Below are 23,570 nucleotides of genomic sequence, written 5' to 3' on the forward strand. Positions count from 1 at the left end.
ATGAGATTTATGAGATTGACATTTTTGATAGACAAATGTTAATAAGATAGTATTTTATTGTAAGTGGGACTCAAATCTACAACCTCTTTTATTCTATTTTTTAAATTCCTTACTCTAAACATTAGACTATCTTATTACTCCCCAGTATAATTAGAACTAGTTGAAAAAGCTTAGTGGTTATTGGGCAAAATAATTGTCTTCCTAAACCTAAACTAGTCGTGACTCGGTTGAGTTTGGATTTGATCCGCTGGATCAAAATGACATTTCGAATGATTTTTATATACACAAACTCTGCCCAATTATTGGGTGATCTCAAATCAACTCATTTTGATAACAAAAAACATCGACTCATTATACCAACTCTAATGAAACCCTAACAATTGAAATTTGCATTATAGGGTTACCTTTTTATATCATCTTTGAACCTAAGCTATCATGCATATTATAGTCCCACGAGTGGCCACAGGAGAATGCTCCCAGCTCAACTTTGAATTTTTATATCACATATGATAGTCTTTTTATTCTAATTACATGTCCTATTTTATATTAAAAAGTAATACTTAATTAAAAATAAAAATTATAAAAACATGAACTAGTATTTTTATGTTATTTATTGAAATTTGATTTTTTTTGTAAATCGAAAATCACACGAAACAACAAGAAACGAACAAACTAAGTGACAGAAAAAAGATTATGTGCAAGATAATAGTGGCAAGCTGAGGGAGCCAAGTATCAATTAATTAGAAACATAGAAACATAATTTTTTTGGGACATGAAATCTTTATTCTTATTTTTACTCCTATGTATTTATAAACATAATATTTTTTTCCTTATTATCAAAACACTCATACTTTATCCTCAATATCTAAAATATTTGGATACGTTATTTGTTACATATTTTTTCTTTCTACATTGACTTGAATTTCGTGGAATCATTTTATTTTTTCTAGAAAAAACAAAATTGATAACGACGGGCACATACTTCATTGAAAGGAGGACCATATGTGTCCTCATCCACAAGTTCTCATAGGCAAAAAGAAATTATGAATTTTCTCTTTTTCATTCATTAATACTTCCAATGAAAGTCCCTCTATGTGACCATTCAGTATAAAGCACAAAAGCATGTTAGAAAGCATCTACAAAGTATACATATCTTTCCACTTAATCTTCCTTATAAATAAACATTTGGTTTGAAATGAATTTTGTAAAACATGAAAGCATAGTGTGGGTCAGCCTCTGACTTCCACTTACTTCTTCCAAAGACATAAACAAATCAAAAGTGAAATTTCCAATCAAATGACATATCCCTTTACTCAGTCACCCTTATATCTATATTTCAATGATTCCTTCAAATTATAATTCTTTTCTATTGAAATAAAGGTAGTGCCAGCTCTATTCACAATATAGCAACAATAAAATTAATAAAGCTCCTTTTATCTTATTACTAACAACAAATTTTCCCTCTTGTTTAGTCTAACGAGTAAGCACTTTCTCTATATTATATTCATCAACTTTTTTCATTCGTAATCCCACCCTTCTAAGCATAACTTATTGTCCTCCCAATGGTCCCAATATAGGTGGCCCAACAAATGACCTATCTTTTGTATAAGAATTTGTTATTTCAAATGATATCTTAAATCATATCCTAAACCAATAATATTGAACCAAAAACAAGAAATATAGTAAATATTTAATTTTTTTAACTAATATAACATGATTTTATACAAGAGATAATTTAGGATACTATTTAGGACAGAAGATCCTTGTTCATCTTTTGAGGCTCATTTCCCCTTTTATTTCTTCTTTCAACACATTTTCCTCCCACTCTCTCTCACTCTTTTTTTATTATCTTTTTTTCCACACACAAAAAGAATCAACTAACTTTACATATTAATGTGGCCTTCCTTGTCCCCTTTCATGTTTCTCCTTTTCTTTCATCCTATCATTCCCAACTTGGCCAAGTTTCATAAGATATGTGATAGTTGCAAAGTATTGGTTCCGTGCTCCAATTTTCCATCTATTATTATCTTGAAGTCCCTCCAAATGTTGAAGTCCAAAAATCAATTGTGTCATGAGTCATTGGGAATGTACTAGTAGAAGCTGGAACCAAACACAGCCCTCGGCTTCTCAGATCCTGTTTGGGACTCTCTTCTTCTTTAAATTTATCAGAACTCTGCATCAAAAGGAAAATAAAAAATGCACTGTAACATTTATCACAATACTGCGCACATAGGAATGAATCTCTCTCATATTAGATTTCATGAGACAAGTAGTTAGTGTCGGAGGTAAAAAAGTTAAGTTGTGAAAGAAATAATTAAAATCATAATATTAAAAATATAACATACAACTATGCTAAATTTGTCATAATTCTAATATGAAGAAAGTTAAAATGCTTGTGAGGACACAATATAATTTGGGGTTCATTGCCATAATATTTAGGGTTGTTATATTTATTTTTATCTTTATAAAACCCATAATAAATAAAAATCTCACATTAGAGAGTCAATTCCTAAATGCTAGTAGAACCTTAAAGCTGTCCAGAAATTCGAAATTCAAAATATTATCAGCAAAAGGTAATTATTACTCTTCTATAGGTTATACTTAATTTATTTATTGTGGAACATAAGAATATATAGTATACTACCTGTTGAATCTGTACTGGAGCTCCACTTTTCATATACGGGGCACTTAAAACCTATAGAAAAATGTAAAACATGTATATCCATGAGGTAGGAGTTTCTTATTATTTTAAGCTTTTTGAATAAGAATAGATTAATGGCTAATGGAACTTACATTGACTTGTTGATGGAGGAATTTGATGAATTCAATGGCTTCAGATAGCACTGAGGCTGTATCAGTCTGTCACAATATAACAAATATTCTAAAACACATCAATATTAGTATCACAATACTATGTTATTTTTCCTTTTCCTTTTCTTTTTCCTCTACTTTAATAACATAAACTCACGAAGGAAATGATCATTCACATAGGATTATGAGATTATATACAACAACAATTAAACTTTTATACTACTAGATGAGATCGGTTACATAGATCCAACAATATAATAATGATCTAACAGATTATTTTTATGAGAAGCTCACCTTTCCAAAAGGTGACACTAATTGTTGGAGTGCAGTGATTCTGTCTCCCATCTTCTCTTTTCTCACCTAAGTAGAAACTACAGGTTCATTTCATATCCATGTTTATGGATTCAAAGTAAAAAAGTAAAGATGAAAAGTTTAAAGCTTCCTTTCTTGTTAAAGGGTTAGTTACACTTATTGTACCTTAAAAGCTGGCAAAGGAGATGAGGTTTCGTTCCGGGGTCTTTTGGATGCTGACTCATTCCCACTTTTCTTTACCACAGTACCTGAGTCCCTTACTTCAGATATATTCTGCAAAACATAAGTGTATGTATGAATTTGAAACTGTAGACTTCATCAAATGATGTGCTTCAATTCAACCCGGATATAACATATATCAATATATAATAAGGTTTAATGTAAATACATCAATTTGAGAACGTTTTTTATGGGAGGTGAAAAATGTATCTAACTATTTTTTAATATAATCTTTATGTAACTTTTAATCATCATCGTCCAGTTAAATAATTAAAATTTATTCATTTCACCTTCTTAAAAATATAAAGTATTACTATATGCAACAAAACTAGTGATATTCACCCTCTATGTTGGTCTATTTATATTATCTTTAAGCATTATCGTCAATTAAGGTCTTGTTATAAGTACATAGTACAAAAGAGTGACACTTTTGACAAGATTGACATTCTTACTGTAAATCTAAAATGTGTCATGAAAATGTTGCTCCTTCACGTAGATGGAACATCTTCGTTTCTTTGTTTTTTAAAAGAAAAATTTATTGAGCTAGCACAAGCAGTGCTGAAAGCAAAAGTGTGCAGCAAGAATTAGAAAATACCGCTGTTACAAACGTTTTCGTTATTTTCACAATTTATTTGTGATGAAATAAGACAATAGTATAGTGCCAGTTAGAACATTTTTATTTTATTACTTGTTTGGAAATGGTGTGAACTGTGAAGTGTGAAGATGGGGTAAAAAAACTGATGTGCAAAAATCATCATGATATGTTATGACGTGTTTAGTTACCTTTGATTGTACATCAAAATTTGGCATGGAGAATGGGGTTTGTAATGGGGGAAAGAAGCTACTAGGTGGTTGTTTTGGTGGAGATGAAGCTCTCAAGAACTGAGGAACTTTAGACCAAGAAGGCACCAACTCATGATTAGAAGAGTTAGATCCATAACTTTTAGGGTATGGAAAATTCACGGAGCTGTTATTATTGTCAGGTCCCAATAGTACTCCTTGTAATATTGATGATGGTGTTCCATATAAAGCTGAGGAATCAACCTGAAAAGTTGAGTGCAAACCAGCTTGGCTTGTCAGGTTGCTGTCCCCAGTGCTATATTGAGGTGTAAACTGGTTTTGATCCAAAGAGAAACCCTTATTCACTTGTTTGAATTCATTGGTTGAATACTCTTCAGTGAACAGCTTTTGTGATTTCCATTGAACTTGTTGAGACAACCCCACCCCACTTTCTTGTTGAATATTTGTTCTTGGTGAGCTCATAGTCTCTTGTAGCATGGACCTGAAACTGCTTTCTGCAGCTTTCTCACCTCTTAAATATACCAGCATCAAGCAAACACAACAAATTTGTCAAGTCACATTTTTTCAGCACTCATGATGATTTATTGTTTTATCATGTTAAGCATGGTTTTAAATTATGATTATGATTAAGAGAGTAGCATTATGTTGTGAGAATCATAGGAAATTATGAAAAAATATTACCAATCTATCACAATTGTAATAATGATATGCTTACATAAACTCTCCTGATTCCGATAATAATATTTTAACTGTAATTGCGATTGTTGATCACAATTTAAATTATGATGCTCAATTAATTAGCAAAATATGAAAGAGAAAGAAAAGAAAGATTAAAAAAATAAAGAAACTATTTTGTTTATGTGGGTGGTTTTGTTTTTTGTTCTTGAAAGAAAGTGCACTTACAGCAATGATGCTTGGTTCCAATCCATTGCTTGAGATGAAAGGCCTAAATCCATCATATGCATGTTAGGGTCACTTGAAGTGGCAGAATGATGATTTGGAGGCTCAAGCTTCTGTGTAGTTTCTGCAACATCTTGTTGTTGCCAAGTAAAGTTACCTATGTTGGTGATGCAAGAAGATGAAGATTGTGATTCTCCACTTTCAAATCTCAAGTTCCTAGCTGAATCCCACCAGTTCCCACTAGCTTGAAATTGATCATCTGTCATGGTTGATGAATTCAACAAATGCTACAGCTTCTACTCATGTAGATTCTCCTTATATATATAGCTAAGCTGATGTTGATGTTGATTGATTCAGCATTCACTATATAATATATAAAATAGATGAGAAAATATATAATAAAAATTAAGATTTGTTGATGTAAATTTGTGATGTTTGGGAGCATGAGTTTATTCACTATGTGTACTTGTGAATGATGAGTTTGATATGGACAAGATTTGCAGGTTCTCAGTATTTATATTGGCAAGTGAGAAAAACAAGTTGTAAAGAGAATGAATGAGAAGAGTAGCCGACTAAGCAAAATTTAGTTGACAATTTGACAATTCAAAGGGTGATTGTTAAGTAAGAGGAATATTTTTATTTATAGGTGAGTACATGTATGATCATACTCACATACCTATAAGTTTATTTTTCTAATAAATATCTTTTATATATGAGTTTAAACTGTAAAGTTTTATATACTGTTAGTCAATTATCTACCATTAATTTGTATTATTTTTGTTTGAAATTCAATAATACTTAACATCTAAATAGTATATGATTTGCTGACAGTATAAAAAACATTCACTGTCAGTATATAAATATTAAATCATTTATATATTATATTTGTTCTATGAGTTTAATATATATTATTTATGTATATTATTCATGTTTACTTAATAATCACTGCGTTGATTCCCATTTAACAATGATCTTTTCACAATGCTTTCTAGCATAACGTTGTTAAATAGAATATGGAATATAATTAATAGCTTTCTTTTAAACGAACGCTATTAAATTTGATAGGTGGATATATCTTTAACAGCACTTTCTTCACGAAGTGTTGTTGTATGTTTGGTTAATATATTCAACATCACTTTCTTAAGCAAACGTTGTTGATTTGAATCTAGTTAGCAGTGCTTGCTTAAGTAAGTGATGGTAAATATGACATATCAATAGCGCTCATTACAATAAGTACTGTTAAAAGTCACAAATTTAACCGCGCTTGCTTTAATGAGCGCGGTTAAAAGTCAGATATTCAAAAAACATTTGTTTTAGTTATTACTTAATATGTATTTATGAAATTATTTAATTTTATTTTGAAAGATATAACTCGAGTAAACATTACATGAAAATAATCCAAATTGTTAAAAAAAACTCATGCTAGTTTTTCATATATAACACAACTTGGTCATATATATACAAAAATTACAATTGTTTATTACTTCAAAACAAATATTCTAAAGCATCAACCAATATTATTAAAATAGAATATGATTTGACACAACAAAAACTAATATTTGGTAATAGATTATATTATTTGTGATTCCATTATCAAAAGTTGAACGTAATATGACAACTAATTTTTTTATGAAGATTTTTTATATTTAAGAGCATTTTTCTAAGCAAACATTGTTGATTTGAATCTATTTAACAGTGCTTGCTTAAATAAGTGTTGTTAAAGGTGACATGTCAACAACACTTCTTGCAATAAGCGTCGTTAAAAGTCATATATTCAAAAATTGATTGTTTTAGTGAGCGTGAATCTTTGCATATTTAAAAACAAAACCTCACACACAATAATATACTTATTATTATTATTCAGTATTTTATTTCTCTTACTCTCTTTTTTCTCTTAGTTTCGCTCTTCAAGCAAGTTATTAGTTTTTGGTTTCTATTTTCGAGTACAAGGTGAATCATTATCTTATTTTGCCTTATTTATTTTTCTTTGATTCACTATTGTTGCTTGCATTTATATCTACATTAACTTCTTACTTAATTTATAATATAGGAAATGTCAAGGTTGAAGATAGGTGGAGCTGTTCGTGATTTATCAAACTTGCAATCTTTGTATGTATTTCTTGCATTTGGTTATTGTTTTTCATCCATATTTTCTATGCAAATTTTAATTTGATTCTTATTATATTGAATCTAAACTATGTACTTTTGTCTTCTTATTTCTTCAATTATGGGAGAGAGAAAATTCATAGATTTGTCCTTTACATCTTCATCACCTTCGTCCCTTTCATTACTGCATATAATCTTTTAGGTTAATGGATTTGGACTAAAAGAGATCAGTTCATGCAATGATTTATGAATTGTGTTTTCAAAATTATATTTATATTGTCAAATCTAAAATGTCAAAAGTTTGATTCCTATGAGGACAATTATACAGTCCAAAGGAGATTAATTTCTTAGGCGAGGAGACACCTAACAAAAGAAAAATCATGTGTTGCCAATATAAAAACTCTTATATATAAATAATAATTGCTTTTTCTATTAGTAGGCTATATAAAAAATAACTTTTAATCCAAGGTTACAATATGTACCCCTTCAAACTCCTCTCTAAATTATCCATAGTACAGTCATAAGAATGAAATGTCCCAAAAAATTTATATCTCAGTATTTCAAGTCAATCACATTTCATTAAATAATATAAAAAAATTATCTTCTATTTTATGATTGTTTTTTACTTAAATATCACTTTTCAATTGAGTTGATGGGCTGAAAAGTAGGATAGATGATATTTATTAGAAACTTCAACACATAATCTTTTACAAGTTTTTTAGTTATTTAATTCAAAAATATTAAAAATTTGGACTCTTCAAAAAATTAACGTCACATATAAACATCTCTATTCACAATTCTCGAGTTCCTAATACCAAATCACATAGACCATTGTTTCTTTGTCCTCGACTCGCGTAGCACTCATACTGAACAGCATCCACTCATGAATACCACCCACTTTGTTGACCAAAAGTAACGAAGCTATTGTTCATCAAAGTGTCATGTTGTACCATCCACATAGACCATTGTTTCTAAAGGCTGCTACTTACATTTTCCACTTTAAAAATAAACTCAAACGTTGACTTAGGAATATTGAAGTATAGGAAAACTGCAGGCAATGGACAAAGGACAGAAGCACTGGGAAAGCAGGACCAGGGAACAAATGGCTTGGAACTTAGAGCAGATAACTTGGAACATAAGCTAGATGGCTTGGAGCTTGGAGAAGAGGGCTTGGAGGAGAAAGCATGGAACTTGAAGCTGAAGAACAGAGCCTAGCATATCAGGAAATCCTTAGCACACAATGCATACTTGCCAAAACTGTTTGGAGCATACAAATGTCTCTTGGGTAGATTGCTTGAGAAAGGAACAAACAGTCTAGGCTTATTTTCTGAGTTATGTTTGTGATTAAGTATTTGTTTGTTCTCACACTTTTCCTAACAAAAATTAGTTAAGTCTAGAAGTTAGTTAAGTTAGTTGAGTGGTGCCTTATAAACCAAGTCTTGTATATCAAACTTGTATGTAAAGCATGTTATACATTTGGAATAAAATGAGATGTTATTCATAAAGAATTCAAACTTGTTATATGGTATCAAGAGCTTTTGGAAAATCTTGATCAACCAAAGCTGCACATACACAAGATAATCCAGAGTTCTAGCAAAAATCCAAGAACACCAATCTTCCTTCCTTTTCTCTCCTGGCTCACTCATTTCACCTTTTCATTCCAACAATGTCATATTCAATGAGCAGCCTAGTAGAAACACAACAAGAAAGAGAGTTTCAAACCAACTTCAGCAACATGGATCCGCGTAATCCATACTTTTTACACCCTGGAGAAAATCCAGGTATAGTTCTTGTAACTCCACCATTAGATGACACCAATTATCACTCATGGAGCAGGACCATGAGGAGAGCTTTATTGTTCAAAAACAAATATAAGTTTGTTAATGGAACAATCACAAACCCAGGCCTTGATCATCCAAGCTATGATGTATGGGAACGCTGCAATACCACAGTGATTTCTTAGATCATAATATCCTTGTCCACCAAAATCACCCAAAGCACCATCTATATTGAGAGTGCCCAAGATTTATGGAACGACTTGAAAGAAAGATTCACAAAAGGTGACTATTTTAGGATGTCAGATTTGCTTCAAGAGTTGCATTCAATAAAACAAGGTGGCATAGGAATGTCCAACTACTTTACTGATCTGAAAACTCAATGGGATGAGTTAGAATCACTAAGACCAATGCATTCATGCACATGCCACATCAAATGCTCATGCAACCTAATGCATACATTCAGAACATACAGAGAAAATGAGTATGTAGTATGCTTCTTAAAAGGACTAAGTGATGATTTGAATACAACAAAGGCTTAAATTTTACTTATGGAGCCATTCCCCTCCATTAACAAGGCATGTACTCTATTGCTTCAACAAGATAGCCAAATAGCAAGCATTGCTCAGGTAAATTCAAACGTGTTGTTCAATTCAACAAGCAACAAAAACAGTGTTGGTAACCAAATTCAAGCTTGGAGACAAAGAAACAATCAAGGTAGAGGTAGTACATCACAGACCAAGACAAGATTCCCAAGAAGAGGTTATAGAACCAATAATGGTATCAAAATATGCACATACTGCAATAAGCAAGGACACACAATTGAAACATGCTTATTTAAGCATGGCTTTCCACCCAACACACAACAAGACAAACAGAAGCAATCCTCCAATCTTGTAAACAATGTCATGGCCATAGAACCAAGACAAGAAAACTCACACAACAATGAATCCAAAGAACCTACAGACAATCAATTCAGCACTCATAGAGGGTACAACTTTGGCCCAAAACACTATGCTCAACTGGCCTCCTTGTTACATAGTGTTAGTAGCAATAACAATGGACACAACATAACCAACTAACTATTACATCAGCGGAGAACAATAACAACACTCATGATGAAGAGGATCAAGGAGTCACAAGTAACAATTCATTTTGGGTTCTGGATGGTGGTGCTACTGACCATGTCTACCCAAATCTAAATTTGTTTGATGCATTTCACTTTATTAAACCTATTACAATCACTCTGCCAAATGGTTCAACAACCTTGGAAAGAGTCTCAAGGACTATGATTCTTTCCAAATCTCTGATCCTACACCATGTTCTTTATATTCCTGCTTTTAAATTCAACTTAATTTTTATCTATAAGCTAACAAAATTCTTGTAGTGCAAGATTGTTTTTAATGGTTCAAAATGCATCATCCAGGATATGACTATCTTGAGGATGATTGGACTTGCTGAAGTAAGGAATAACCTATATATGCTTCATAAGGATCCCAAGCCTACCTTTAGAATTACACATAATATGAATGTAATGAATGCTGAAACTATTTTTGATTTGTGGCACTTTAGATTAGGACATCCTTCTTATGATATACTAAACTCTATATGTAAGAAACATTCTTATATTAATCATTCTGCTATTATAACTTGTGATCACTGCCATTTTGGAATACAATCCAAATTATCTTTTCAAAATAGCATGAATAGAAGTACTAGCATTTTTTATCTTATACATATGGATATATGGGGGCTTATTGGTGTTGTATCAATTCATGGACATAGATATTTGTTAACTGTTATAGATGACTATTCTAGGTATACTTGGCTTTTTCTTATGAAATCCAAAGGAGAGGCAAGGGATTTAATGATAGACTTTGTTAAGATGGTCAAGGTCCAATTTAGCAAGATTGTTAAGCCCATAAGGAGTGACAATGGTGCTGAATTTAATAACCCTATTTTCTTTAGGAACTAGAATCATGCACCAAACATACTTTGTGGAAATCCCTCAAAAAAACTCTATTGTTGAGAGGAAACACATGCACCTATTAAATGTTGTCAAGACCTTACTGTTCCATTCAAATTTACCCAAGTTGTTTTGGTCCTATGCAGTACAACATGCAACCTTTTTGATCAATAGGCTACCTAGTCCAACATTAAACCACAATTCCCATTTTGAACTCCTTTATGGTGATCTACCTAACCTGCTAGAAACAAAAGTTTTGGTTGTCAATGTTTTGCTTCCACACAGACCAACTATAAAACCAAACTAGATCCTAGGGCCAGGAAATGTGTCTTTCTTGGCCACGGGACAGGAACTAAAGGGTTTGTTGTTTTTTTACCTTAGAAACATGAAAATCTTCATCTCAAGACATGTCATTATTTATGAACACTTGTTCCCTTACAAAAAGGAAGTTGACCATGACACAAATGAGGAAAGTGAGTCACCCAATTACACCTTCTTAGATGAAGTTTTTCAGACAACTCCAACCAATCAACAAAACAAGACTACTAGCACCAATCATGACCTTGCCATAGAAACAAACCCCTTGATAATAGACACTCCTCAACATAGTGAAGACACTCAACACACTAGTCCTAGAAAAACCAGCAAGCTAAGACAACCACCTAACTATCTCAAAGACTTTCACTACAATATGTTAACCTCTAACAATGAGATAATACCTAAGGGAATCTATCACCCCCTTTCCTCTGTCTAGTCCTACCAGTCCATCTCTTCTAACTATCTCAGACATGCCATCAACATCATTACACACACTGAACCTAAGACCTATAAGCAAGCCATTACCTCTGAACATTAGATAAGTGCAATGCAAGATAAAGTAAATGCCTAAGAACTAAACAAAACTTGGGATATAATTGATCTACCCCCTGACAAGAAAGCAATAGGATGCAAATAGGTCTATAAAATCAAGTACAACTCTAATGGTTCTATACAGAGGCATAAGGCAAGATTAGTGGCTAAGGATTATAACCAAATAGAAGGGACAAATTTCTTTGATATATTTGCCCTTGTTGTAAAATTAACTATAGTAAGGCTTATTTTAGCCATTGTCTCTTGTCAAGGCTGGATTGTACACCAACTAGATGTAAACAATGCCTTCCTACATGGAGATTTAAGTGCACAAGCATATATGACACTCCCTCAAGGCATCACTGGTCAGCATCCGAACAAAGTCTACAAGTTACAAAAGTCCTTGTATGGACTCAAGCAGGCTGGAAGACAGTGGTACAACAAACTCTCTGACTCACTCAAATCCCTAAGCTACTCACACTCCCAATATGATCATTCTTTCTTTACAAAAGACAAAGGTAATTTTTTTTATAGTTTTGCTTATCTACGTGGATGACTTAGTTTTGGCAGGAAATAACAAAGAAGAAATAAGCAAGGTAAAGAATCATCTTCATGCTCAATTCAAAATCAAAGACTTGAGCACATTCAAATACTTCCTTGGTATAGAAATATCCAGAAACAAAGAGGGAACCACACTGTGCTAGAGGAAGTATGCTCTAGATATGCTATCTGACACATGGTTTTTGGCTTCTAAACCTGTTGCAACACCAATAGTAAGGACCAGTAAGTTGCACCAGAATAACACTCTTCCTTACTCTGATCCGGTCTCTTATAGGAGACTTGTTGGAAGGTTATTATACTTGACCAATACAAGACCAGACATTAGTTTTATTATGCAACAACTAAGTCAATTCATGATCCAACCTACTGTGATGCACTACAAAGCTCTATGCAAAGTCCTTAAATACATCAAGAGCAATCATGGGTAGGGCCTCTTCTACTCAGTTCTATCTCCTATGCATTTAAAATCCTTCAGTGACTCAGACTAGGCTTCATGCCTTGATTCCAAAAAGTCCATCACTGGATGGTGTGTTTTCTTAGGAAACTCTCTTGTGTCTTGGAGATCCAAGAAGCAAAATACAATTATAAGGTCTTCACCAGAGGCAGGATATCGTGTCTTGACTTCCACTTCATGTGAGATTCAATGGCTAACTTACCTGCTCCACAATCTTCATGTATCCTTTATTACTCCATCTTTACTATATTGTGATTATAATTCAGCTAGACATATGGCTGCAAATTCTATTTTCTATGAAAGAACCAAACACATTGACATTGATTGTCATGTGGTTAGAGAAAGGCTTCAAGCAAAGCTCTTTCATCTCCTAACTATCTCTACAACAGAACAACTTGCAGATATATTGACTAAGGTACTTGATCCTAATCTTTTTCACCACTTACTCTCCAAGTTGTGCGTAATTAACATATATTCTCCAGTTTGCGGGGGGTAATGAAGTATAGCAAAACTGCAGACAATGGACAAAGGACATATGCACTAGGGAACAGATGGCTTGGAGCAGATAGCTTGGAACAAAAGGTAGATGGCTTGGAGCTTGGAGCTTGGAGCAGATGAATTGGAACACAATGGCTTAGAGCAGAAATCATGGAACTTGAAGCTGAAGAACAAAGCCTAGCATATCAGGAAATCATTGGCACATAATGCGTACTTGCCAAAACAATTTGGAGCATACAAATGTCTCTTGGGCAGATTGCTTGAGAAAAAGGCATACAGTCTAGGCTTATTTTCTGAGTTATGTTTGTGATTAAGTGTTTGTTTGTTCTCACACTTTTCCAAATAACAATTAGTTTAAGTCTAGAAGTTAGTTAAGTTAGTTGAGTGGTGTCTTGTAAACCAAGTCTTGTATATCAAACTTGTATATAAAGCATGTTATGCACTTGGAATAAAATGAGATGTTATTCATAAAGAATTCAAACTTGTTATGAGGAATAAAAGTACAATAGATGAAGTATCCTAGAGAGCATCAAGTCTCGTTACCAAACCCTAAATCAGCCTCATTATTAAAGTTAGGGGTTTAGTGAGTTAGATTGGATCAATTTTGAAATTGATTAGACAATTGAGCATACCAAAATTTATTGGGTAAGGTTGATTTGGATTTCATAAATTGAATTGATGTTGGATTGGATCAAATTGGATTGATTTTGTATTTGTAACAAATAAAAAATGAAAATACATACAAAAAAGATTAAAAATATTGTCCATAGTTGCATATGTTTGAATAAACTCCCAATTTGAAATTCTTGTCTTTCTCTCAATTCTCAATTTTATAAATTTGAAACCCTTGCTCTCTTAGTTAAAAACTTAATTATGTGAGAGAGAAGACAAAGAATAGTGTGAAAAAGAGTTGAGGAAGAAGATAATTGTGGTAGGAAGAGTTGTGGAATTAATTGAAAAAGATTTATATTTGATTGAATCAAACAATTTTGTTAAGGTTTGCTCGATTCTAAAATTAAAATATCTGAGACTTGAACCATGTTTGATTGTATTGTTGGGAAAAATTCAATCCAACATTGGTTCAATTTTTAGACTGTGATGAAATCCAAATCGATCCCAACAAATTTTGGTATGTTTAATTGTCTAACACATTTCAAATCCTAATAAAAAACAAGTTAGTTACTCATTTCTATGATAATCAAAATAATGGAAAACGAATATCAACACTTTCCATGTAAGAGCACCAAAATGTGCTCCACGAGATTGCAATGCCTCCAATTTTTAACTCTCTCTCTCTAATGGGTTACAAAAAAACCTAATACGAAAAACTCAAAGCTTATGCCTATAAAAAAACTCAGCTTATAAAATCAGAAATTGTATAGGGAAGGAAAATTAGGTTACAAGCCAAGTCTTTGTATAGTTGTAATTGCAGAAGTTCACGTAAATTTGCTTAGCACATGTAACTCACTCATTGAATTTGATCGCATATAAATTACAACATTCTGCCATGGATTTGCTCAACTCAAGAATTTCGCCTAGCAGAATTTTAAAGTTCGATCACGTCAAGAATTTTGCTAAGCGGAATATTCCTTTTTAAAAGTTCGTTGAGTGTGAGTCTCTTGCTCTTGCTCAGCGAATATTCCTTTTTAAAATTTCCAAATATGGTTGTTCATATTGCATTTTTAGATGTTAGGAACATCATATCCAAATTTGAGTTCGATTCAACAATATAATAAACAACTGTGATGTTGTTATTTTACTCATACAATTTATGTTTTGATTTTCTTGCTTTTTCTTCCACAATGTAGTGTAATATTAACTATGAGATATTGATAATTGTATATGTCAACAAATTACATTTTAGTTGAGTATGTGGGCATTTATTTGAGAAACGAATAAGTTATAAACTCTTTTCTCCTTTAGATTGTACTTCAATTCTCTTATGTATGTGGGCATTTCAAAAATATTGAAGTAGATGTTTGCATCATATGATGAGTACATAGCTTGGTGTTTATTTTAAAAACAAAAGCCAATGGCCAATGGGCCAACCCACTTAGCCTATTTCATTTTGAGGGTTGACCTAGTCTAGTAAAATTGTATCAAACTCATTTCCGGTAACTAAAAGAGAAATAAAACTTTATTAATATTTAAAAATTATTTTATTAAAAAATAAGTTAAAATTATAATAGTTAGATATTTATTTATGCTACGTGTCACAATCTCACCATCATAATGGACCTCCAATATTGAATAAGATCTAAATTTGGTAAAACTATTACAAACACGAGATCATTTTGACTTAATTTAATCCAACGGATAAAACTGATGATCCCAATTGACAACTATACCCATCCCATAGCTAATTTGGACAAAGCAACCAGGCACAGGTTGCAACTGCATTCCATTAGCTGATTGAACTCTCCAAAAAGTTGAAGGTTCTTGAGTTGGACTTTGTACATCACTGATTGATTTATTGCATAATTTCTGTCTTAAGTGGTAATGGTTGACAATAGAAGGGTCAAACATAATGACATATCCCTATATATATATAATAAGAAAAACAACTCACAAGTGCATGTGCCACTAATTATATTATATGTTTACTCTGTAATATAGATCACATGTTTCAAACAGTATATCATTCTTTTCTCAAGTTTATCATAATGTCACTTTTTATTACTTTTTGTTTTTTAATTTTTTGTTTTATTCAAATATCAATAAATGATTGACTTGAGATAGAGAATGAGACACCATTAGAAACAAGTAAATCTCATTCATCTACCCATTCTTACTAATTTGAGTTGGAATTAATTGTGTTTGAGTAATAGCCCAACTCCAGTAAAAAAAGTATTGCATGTCATAAACAATTTGTGCATGTTTCAAGCGAATTACATTCTATCATATAATATAAAAATGTTATTTTTCATTTTTATGATTTTTTTTTTCTTTTTTAGTTGACAGTTTTTTATTAAATTTGGACACGATGACATACAAAAAAATAGGAGAGATTATCTCCATTCAAGTGCCATAAGTGATAATGGCTCCACTTACTAAGTCATACTACCAAAGAAAGTCAAGAAAACAAATTCAGGCAAACCTACTAATTAACCAAAGATTCTCTCACTGCATGCATGCTAGGCTATTTGGATTAATTATTTTCTGTTTTATTAGCAATCATGTGCCTGATTGGGGGGAAAATACATGCCGGTAGAGTTAGCTTCCATACTTATAGATGTTTTCAGCTCACACAGAATTACCTCCGGTGTGAAGATATATATGAGAATAAAAAAAAATCATGTACCTAATAATCGAAGTGGCTATGATCGATATGCCAAAACAAAACATCCACTACGTTTAGTCATGTGTGCTATTATTCTGTACAAAATGGCATAATATCTATATGGAGTTATAAACAAATTGGATTTACATATTACATACAATATCTAATTATAAGGGGAACATGGGTTGGGTTGAGCCGGGTAAGGTTTGTCTCTTACCCGATTATAAATGTTGGTTGAGTTATTTTTTTGAACTCAGATCTAGCCCTAGACATGAAGTTAAACCAACCCTAAATATCAACTGGCCAGGCTTTGAATCTGAACCTGACCTAAGAGACGATTAAATATAATGCATACTCATTTTAGATAGAATATTACTTTTTATTATGTATATGTAATTTGACATATAAAATGATATATATATATATATATATATATATATATATATATATATATATATATATATATATATATATATATATATATATATATATATATATATATATATATATATATATATATATATATATATATATATATATATATTTATTGTTAATCATGTATATATGATAAAAAATTAGATAATCATTAATATTTTCGACCAAAGAGATAGATGTTATACAAAATTAGGGACCATGAGACAGGTCGAATTATGTTTGTCCCCTATCCAACCCTAAATATTTGATGTGTCTAACTCATGAACTCGAACTCGACTCTGAACCCTTGAGACAAGACCTGGATCATAACAGTTGAGCGGGTATTTTCAAGTCTTTGCTCAACCCTATCTAATTATACTACTTTTGTGTGAGAGAAGAGAGAAAAACCAATAGAAAATTGATGTCATAATGCAGTAAGCTTTAGGTGTGCTAACTGACAAACCTTATTAAAAAAAAGTAGGGGCACAAATGTGTGAAGACACAAAGTAGTGAGGGGTGACATCCCCCACATGAGTGAGTAAAGAATAAACAAGAACAAACTCACAAGAGTTGTAGAGAAAAGGATGAGCAAGGAGTACAAATTATGATATACAAGCTCAACTATGTTGGGTACTCTGTACATGTGTCACGCATTGATTGAGATTTGAAAGTGAAGAGAAGATTAAGCTGATAAATTTGAGAATGGTTACTTTCCATGACCCTGCACTACCAGAATATGAGTTTAATACTAGAGAGAAGTTCAATCTCAAATATTTGCATTTATCGATTGAGGTGAAATAGGAATAGAAATCTTGTCTTTTATATCAATAAAAAATAATCACTTCACTATAAATACTTAGTTAATTTTTTTTTAATAAAATAGTTATTTTTTTGATAGCAAATTGAGTAATACAATGAATATTAGATTTTTATTCATAACTATTTCCACGTGTTGTTGTTGAGCCGGCAACGTGTTTGACTTGGTGTAATGTTGAATATATTTGTTTTGCTTTAATTTTGTCAAGTGAGCTGTCAGCCAATGAATTTTAGTGGGGGTGGTGAAATATTTATTAAACTTGTGATGTGCTCTAATTTGCACGCCAAATGCACATATTGGCTTGGTTTACTTTTAAATTTTAAACGTCCTCAACTCATGTCATCAAATTTTGTATAAGCCCAAAATATTTGGAAAGGAAACCTCTCTAGTTCTAAAAAGACAGATTTATATGAGCTCAAAGTATTTACCTATTGTAGAGCTAACTCTTTTATTGATTTTTTATATGTAATATTTGAATTTGAAATCTTACCGAAATAAAACAAAATATATTACATAAATCAAGCATATATTATTATTGTCTAAAATTGTCTTGGTTGAGAAAGAAAATGTCGATTGGGGTTAGTTTGGGAGTAGAATTTTAGCGGGGAAGGAAGAGAAAAAGAAGACTTGAGAGTCACTAAATACATTAGTAAGATAACTCTCAAGTCTTCTCTTTCCTTTTTTTCCCTTCTTTCCCTTCCAAAATTCAACTCTCAAACTAACCTTTAATTAACGATTTCGAACTAATTTGAATGGACTGTTAACTAATAAATAAAACTTTGTAGATGCAATCACCGGTTTAATTGACCATGTCACACGCTATGTCAGAGTTGCAGTTCAACAACACGTATTTTAAATGTATAACAATACTTTCATGTGCTTTCTGTTTGACCATAATAGTTTGTCATGATTAATAGTGCTTCTCAAATGCAAATGCTAATGTATTAAATATATATCACAATGCATCACACAAAAAGTATTGTCATAAATTGCATAAATAAAACAGCGCATCGTACACATGTTGTCATATATGTCTTAGATAAACAACGCATTTTATGGGCATTATTAACCGCGCTTATTGTTGCGTTGTTGTATTGCATATATATAACAACGCATTATTAGAAAAGCGTTGTTGTATTAGTCATAAATATTCTCAAACATCACCTTAATACAACAACGCAACACACACATAGCGTTGTTGTATTAGCATTTACAACAGTACAGTCTATAAAAAGCCCTCTTGTATTAATTCTTTACAACAGCGTATGTCAGGGCTTCCCCTAGAATTCGCTGTTGATTTGTAGAAATTAATACTTGCATATACATTATTAGCAGAACAGACATTCTCAACATCACAAACATTTATATATTCTAAACAACACAGACAAATTAATACAGGTGAGGAGTTTGTTTTATTAACATCAATATAATACAAACTACAAACAATGAATATCATGCCAATTATGTTTTGACAGAGTACATAATTACAAATAAAAAAATTATACAATTTACAAAGAAACAAAATTATACAAATTACAAACAATTAAAGTTAAACTATAATTATTACAAAGATTGCTTGTATCTATTTTTTCATTTTCTTTGATTGTTTTTGGCTTGTAAGGTCATCCTTGTTTGGAGAAACATCTTCACCCAAAGCCCTTCATCGTGATCATCTCTTGTATATAAATCATCATCCGTAATTGGTTCGCTCTCACGCGACTGATATGACCCAAAAAAGGATCATCTTCATCAATATCTTCATATTCTTGTTTTATCGTATAAAATGTGAACTCATTAATTAGGTAACCAATGTAGGATAAGACATGAATACTTAGATTATTAGCTAACCATTTCAATCTTTCAGAAACCGAATGTGCATTTATATTCAACTCATCACCAATGTGATTTTTTAGCTACTTTATGAAACACCAATTATGCTCTTTGGAAATCCAATTTTCATTCTTACTATAAGGAGAATAATTCTTATTAATTTATGAGTTGTACAATACACCCTTTTATAGGAAAGGAGAGTAACAAGAATATGTTGTTTACAGCTATAACAACTAACAAAAGGCTATGAGAGAATAAAGCTAAGAGATAAGATTTAGCTAAGAATATGCTAACAACATTTAATAAGCTGAATAATTTGAAAGTGTGAACTATTTGTGATTATCCTTTAACATTCCCCCGCAAGATGGACGGTCATGAGACGAGACCAATCTTGGATAGTAAAGTGGATAATCTAGCCAAAGCAAGAGGCTTAGTTAACGCATCAGCTAACTAATCAGCTCCAGGAATATGCTGAACTCGAAGTTTCCCAAGGTGTACTTGTTCACGTACAAAATGAAAGGCTAGAGCTAAGTGCTTCATTCTTGAATGAAAAACCGTGTTATTTGAGTAATGAGTAGCACTTAGGTTGTTGCAATAAATGACTGACGAAGAGGGTAAATGAATACGAAGTTCAGTGAGCAAGGATTGCAGCCAAAGCAACTCATCAGTAGTGAATGCAACATCATGAAATTAAGCTTCAGTGGATGAGCGAGCAACACCTTGTTGCTTCTTAGAACTCTAAGATAATGCATTACGGCCAAGATAAATAATGTGACTAGCGGTGGAGATATAAGTATCATGATCACCAGCCCAATTTGCATCAGTATAAGCATGGAGACAGGGCAAGGAGTCACGATGAAGGAGTAGACCATGACCAATGGTACCATTTAAATAGCGCAACAGTCGTTTAAGTGCTGCCCAGTGCAAGTCAGTTGGTTTGTGCATAAATTGGGATAATTTATTGACAACAAAGGCAACATCCATACGAGTGAGAGCGAGATATTGTAAGCTTCCAACTAATGCTCGATATTTAGTTGGATATAACGGAGCTGCACCAGCATTGATAGTGAGTGGATGATGAACTACCGTGGGCGTTGACACTGGTTTAGCAAGAGACATATTAGCACGAAGTAGAAGATCACCAATATATTTCTTTTGACTAAGAAATAAGCCATGATCATGTGGAATAACTTCAACCCCAAGAAAGTATGACAATGAACCCAAATCTTTCAGAGAAAACCGTGACGCCGGAGAATTAATAAGCTCCTACAAAGCATTGGGTGAAGGACCAGTAACAATTATATCGTCAACATAGACAAGCAAGTAGAAGGTCTCACCATGTCGATGATACAAGACCAGTGAAGCATCAGAAATAGAGTTTGTGAACCCAAAGGAGAGAATGAATGACCGAAGCTCATTGTACTAAGCTCGTAGAGCTTGTTTAAGGCTGTAGATTGCTTTACGTAGCTTACACACATGAGTAGGATGATCTTTATCTAGAAAACCAGGTGGTTGGGACATGAATACTTCCTCTTAAAGGGAACCTTGGAGAAACACATTGTTGATATCAAGTTGGCGAATGGACCAACCACGAGTCACTGCTAAGGCCAACATCAAACGAATAGTAGTTGGCTTGATGATGGGACTAAAGGTCTCAGTGAAATCAATACCTACTCGTTGGTGAAAACCTTGGCCATAAGTCGAGCTTTGTAGTGTTCAACAGCACTAGAAGATTTGTATTTGATGCGATAAAACCACTTGTTGCCAACTAAGTTTTGTGATGGGTGAGATGGTACAAGATCCCATATGTGATTTCGACTGAGAGCCTGATATTATTCAGTCATAGCAGCCCACCATTGAGGATTTTGAAGTGCTTGGGTAATGTTATGTGGTTCGGTTGGAAAGGGTGAAGAGTGGTTGTGTTGGCATATTTGGGATTGGGTTTGCAGATGTGATTTTGTAGCCTGGTAACTATGGTCTGGGAGGGATAAGTGGGAGGTGAAGGTAAGGCTTGAGGTGGTGACGAGTGAGATGATGAGGCATGTTGTGGGTGTAGATATGTGGTTGTGGGAGCAGTAGAGGAAGTAGGCACAATGGGAGCCTCAACACGAGGTTGCTTAGTGGGTAATATAGAAACATTAATCATAGTCCACTCGTCGATAGAAGATGATCTTGATGGCTCAAGAGATCTACACAAGTCAACAAAGGGAAAAACATCTTCTACAAATTTCACATGTCTTGATGTATATATGCGGTTAATAGATGGATGAAGACAATGATATGCACTTTGGGAGGATGAGTAGCCTATGAAGACATAGGGAAGAGACTTAGGATGAAGTTTATGAGAAGTGTAAGGACGTAGCCAAGGATAACATAGACACCCGAAATTTCTAAGCTTGTGATAATTTGGAGGAAAACCAAACAGTTTGTGATAAGGAGAAATATTGTGAAGAGATGGAGTGGGTAAACGATTGATCAAATATGCAGCAGTACAGAGAGCATACGACCAAAACTAGAGAGGTAGTTTAACATGAGTGAGTAATGATAATCACGTTTCAACAATATGACGATGTCGACGTTCGACATAACCATTGTGTTGTAGTGTGTAAGGAGGTGAAGTAAGATGAGAGATACCATTTGTAGATAGATAGGGAGTTAGCTTTTGATATTCACCACCATTATTACTAAAGAATTGTTTGATTTTACTGTTAAAAAATTTTCAACCAACGCTTTGAATCTAACAAAAATATCAAAAACTTATGATTTCTTCTTGAGTGGGTATAGCCAAGTATATTTGGTGAAATGGTCCACTGATAAGTGCAAAAAGTATATACTTTTCACAATCATTTTATGGCACTTATCCTATGCAAATTGTAGAAAACCAACTTAAATTAACCCTTTTGAGGTGAATTTTGCATGATTGAATAAATTAGTTCTTTATTAATTCTTGTCCAAGTTTTCTTTGAGTTTTGTAGGAAATTAAATATTAAAGAATAAATTCAAAGATGGACGAGAATTCAAGACAAAAGCTCAAAATGAATTGCTGAAAGTAATCAAGTTAAAACATGGCATGCTATGTGCTTAATTTGGTTACTTAGCCTTGAAGGAAGGCAGCTTACTTCGTCTTGAAGAAACCTAAGTTAAAGTAGGCCAAACAACTGACAAAAATCAAATGCTTACATTAACTTAAAGAAAACAGCCCCAAAGTGTCAAGCCACCAACAAAAAGCAAGTAACAAACCAAAGGAAAAAAGGTTGCTTCACCATGAAGAAGTCAAGCACAAAGCTATCCAGCCAAGTCAAGCACCAAGCACCAGGCCAGGTCAGCTAAGCTGCTGAAACAGGCAGCTTACGTGGAACCAGGTCAGCTAACCTGCTGAAACAGGCAGCTTAGCGTGGAACCAGGTGTGCTAAGCGCCTGGCGCGCCAGAAAAATGATTTCTAGGTCAACATAGGGACCAATGGTGAGCAGCTGAGCTGCCAAACAGGGCAGCTGAGCGTCCAGCACCTTAGCCTATATAAAGGCATGAAATTCTAAATTCAAAAACATTGTACATTCATTCTAAATTCTTCCTAGTTGATTCCTCTTCTTTTCCTTTCATTTTAGGTAGTTTTTAGGCTAGTTTTTCATATAATTCAAGAGGAGAAATGAAAGACAAATGAGATGCAAAAATATATTTTGTAATCTCATTTGGAACCTAAAGCATCCAATCCTTAGATGGATGGCTCATGCTCCTAACAATTTCATTTGATAGGTGATTATGTATTTCTTCTTCTTCTTTTATTCTAAATTTGAATTTTAATCATTCAAGTTGGTGCTTTGGTTAATTTTATTTGTTTGAGAAGTTCTTAATGCTCTTTTTAGATTGATCACCTAAAAACCGATTTCAAGTCATGAAAAATTACTTGTCTCAAACACTTAACAAATAAACTAAGAAGTAGTTGTACTACTTAGTTTATTTGCCAAGTTAAACATAC

General features: G+C 32.9%; 1 protein-coding gene across 3 annotated transcripts; it reads right to left on the minus strand.

Moving 5' to 3' along the window:
• On the minus strand, positions 1,777–5,623 carry LOC109357749 (transcription factor bHLH123-like). Of its 3 annotated transcripts, XR_002108886.1 has the most exons (8): positions 5,047–5,623; positions 4,126–4,654; positions 3,289–3,396; positions 3,106–3,171; positions 2,794–2,859; positions 2,642–2,695; positions 1,836–2,173; positions 1,777–1,790 (listed from the first exon to the last, which is right to left on the minus strand). XR_002108886.1 is itself a non-coding variant. In XM_019601783.1 (7 exons), exons 1-7 carry the CDS (start codon positions 5,307–5,309, stop codon positions 2,024–2,026), a joined length of 1,236 nt encoding a protein of 411 aa, XP_019457328.1. In that variant the 5' UTR covers positions 5,310–5,623; the 3' UTR covers positions 1,827–2,023. The 3 variants fall into 3 exon arrangements, 2 of the variants coding, with proteins under 2 accessions (XP_019457328.1, XP_019457329.1); XM_019601783.1 differs by lacking the exon at positions 1,777–1,790 and having other exon boundaries at positions 1,827–2,173; XM_019601784.1 differs by lacking the exon at positions 1,777–1,790 and having other exon boundaries at positions 1,827–2,173; positions 2,645–2,695; positions 5,047–5,621.

The sequence above is a fragment of the Lupinus angustifolius genome, chromosome LG10 (assembly GCF_001865875.1).
Source record: "Lupinus angustifolius cultivar Tanjil chromosome LG10, LupAngTanjil_v1.0, whole genome shotgun sequence".
Taxonomy (NCBI): Eukaryota; Viridiplantae; Streptophyta; class Magnoliopsida; order Fabales; family Fabaceae; genus Lupinus; species Lupinus angustifolius.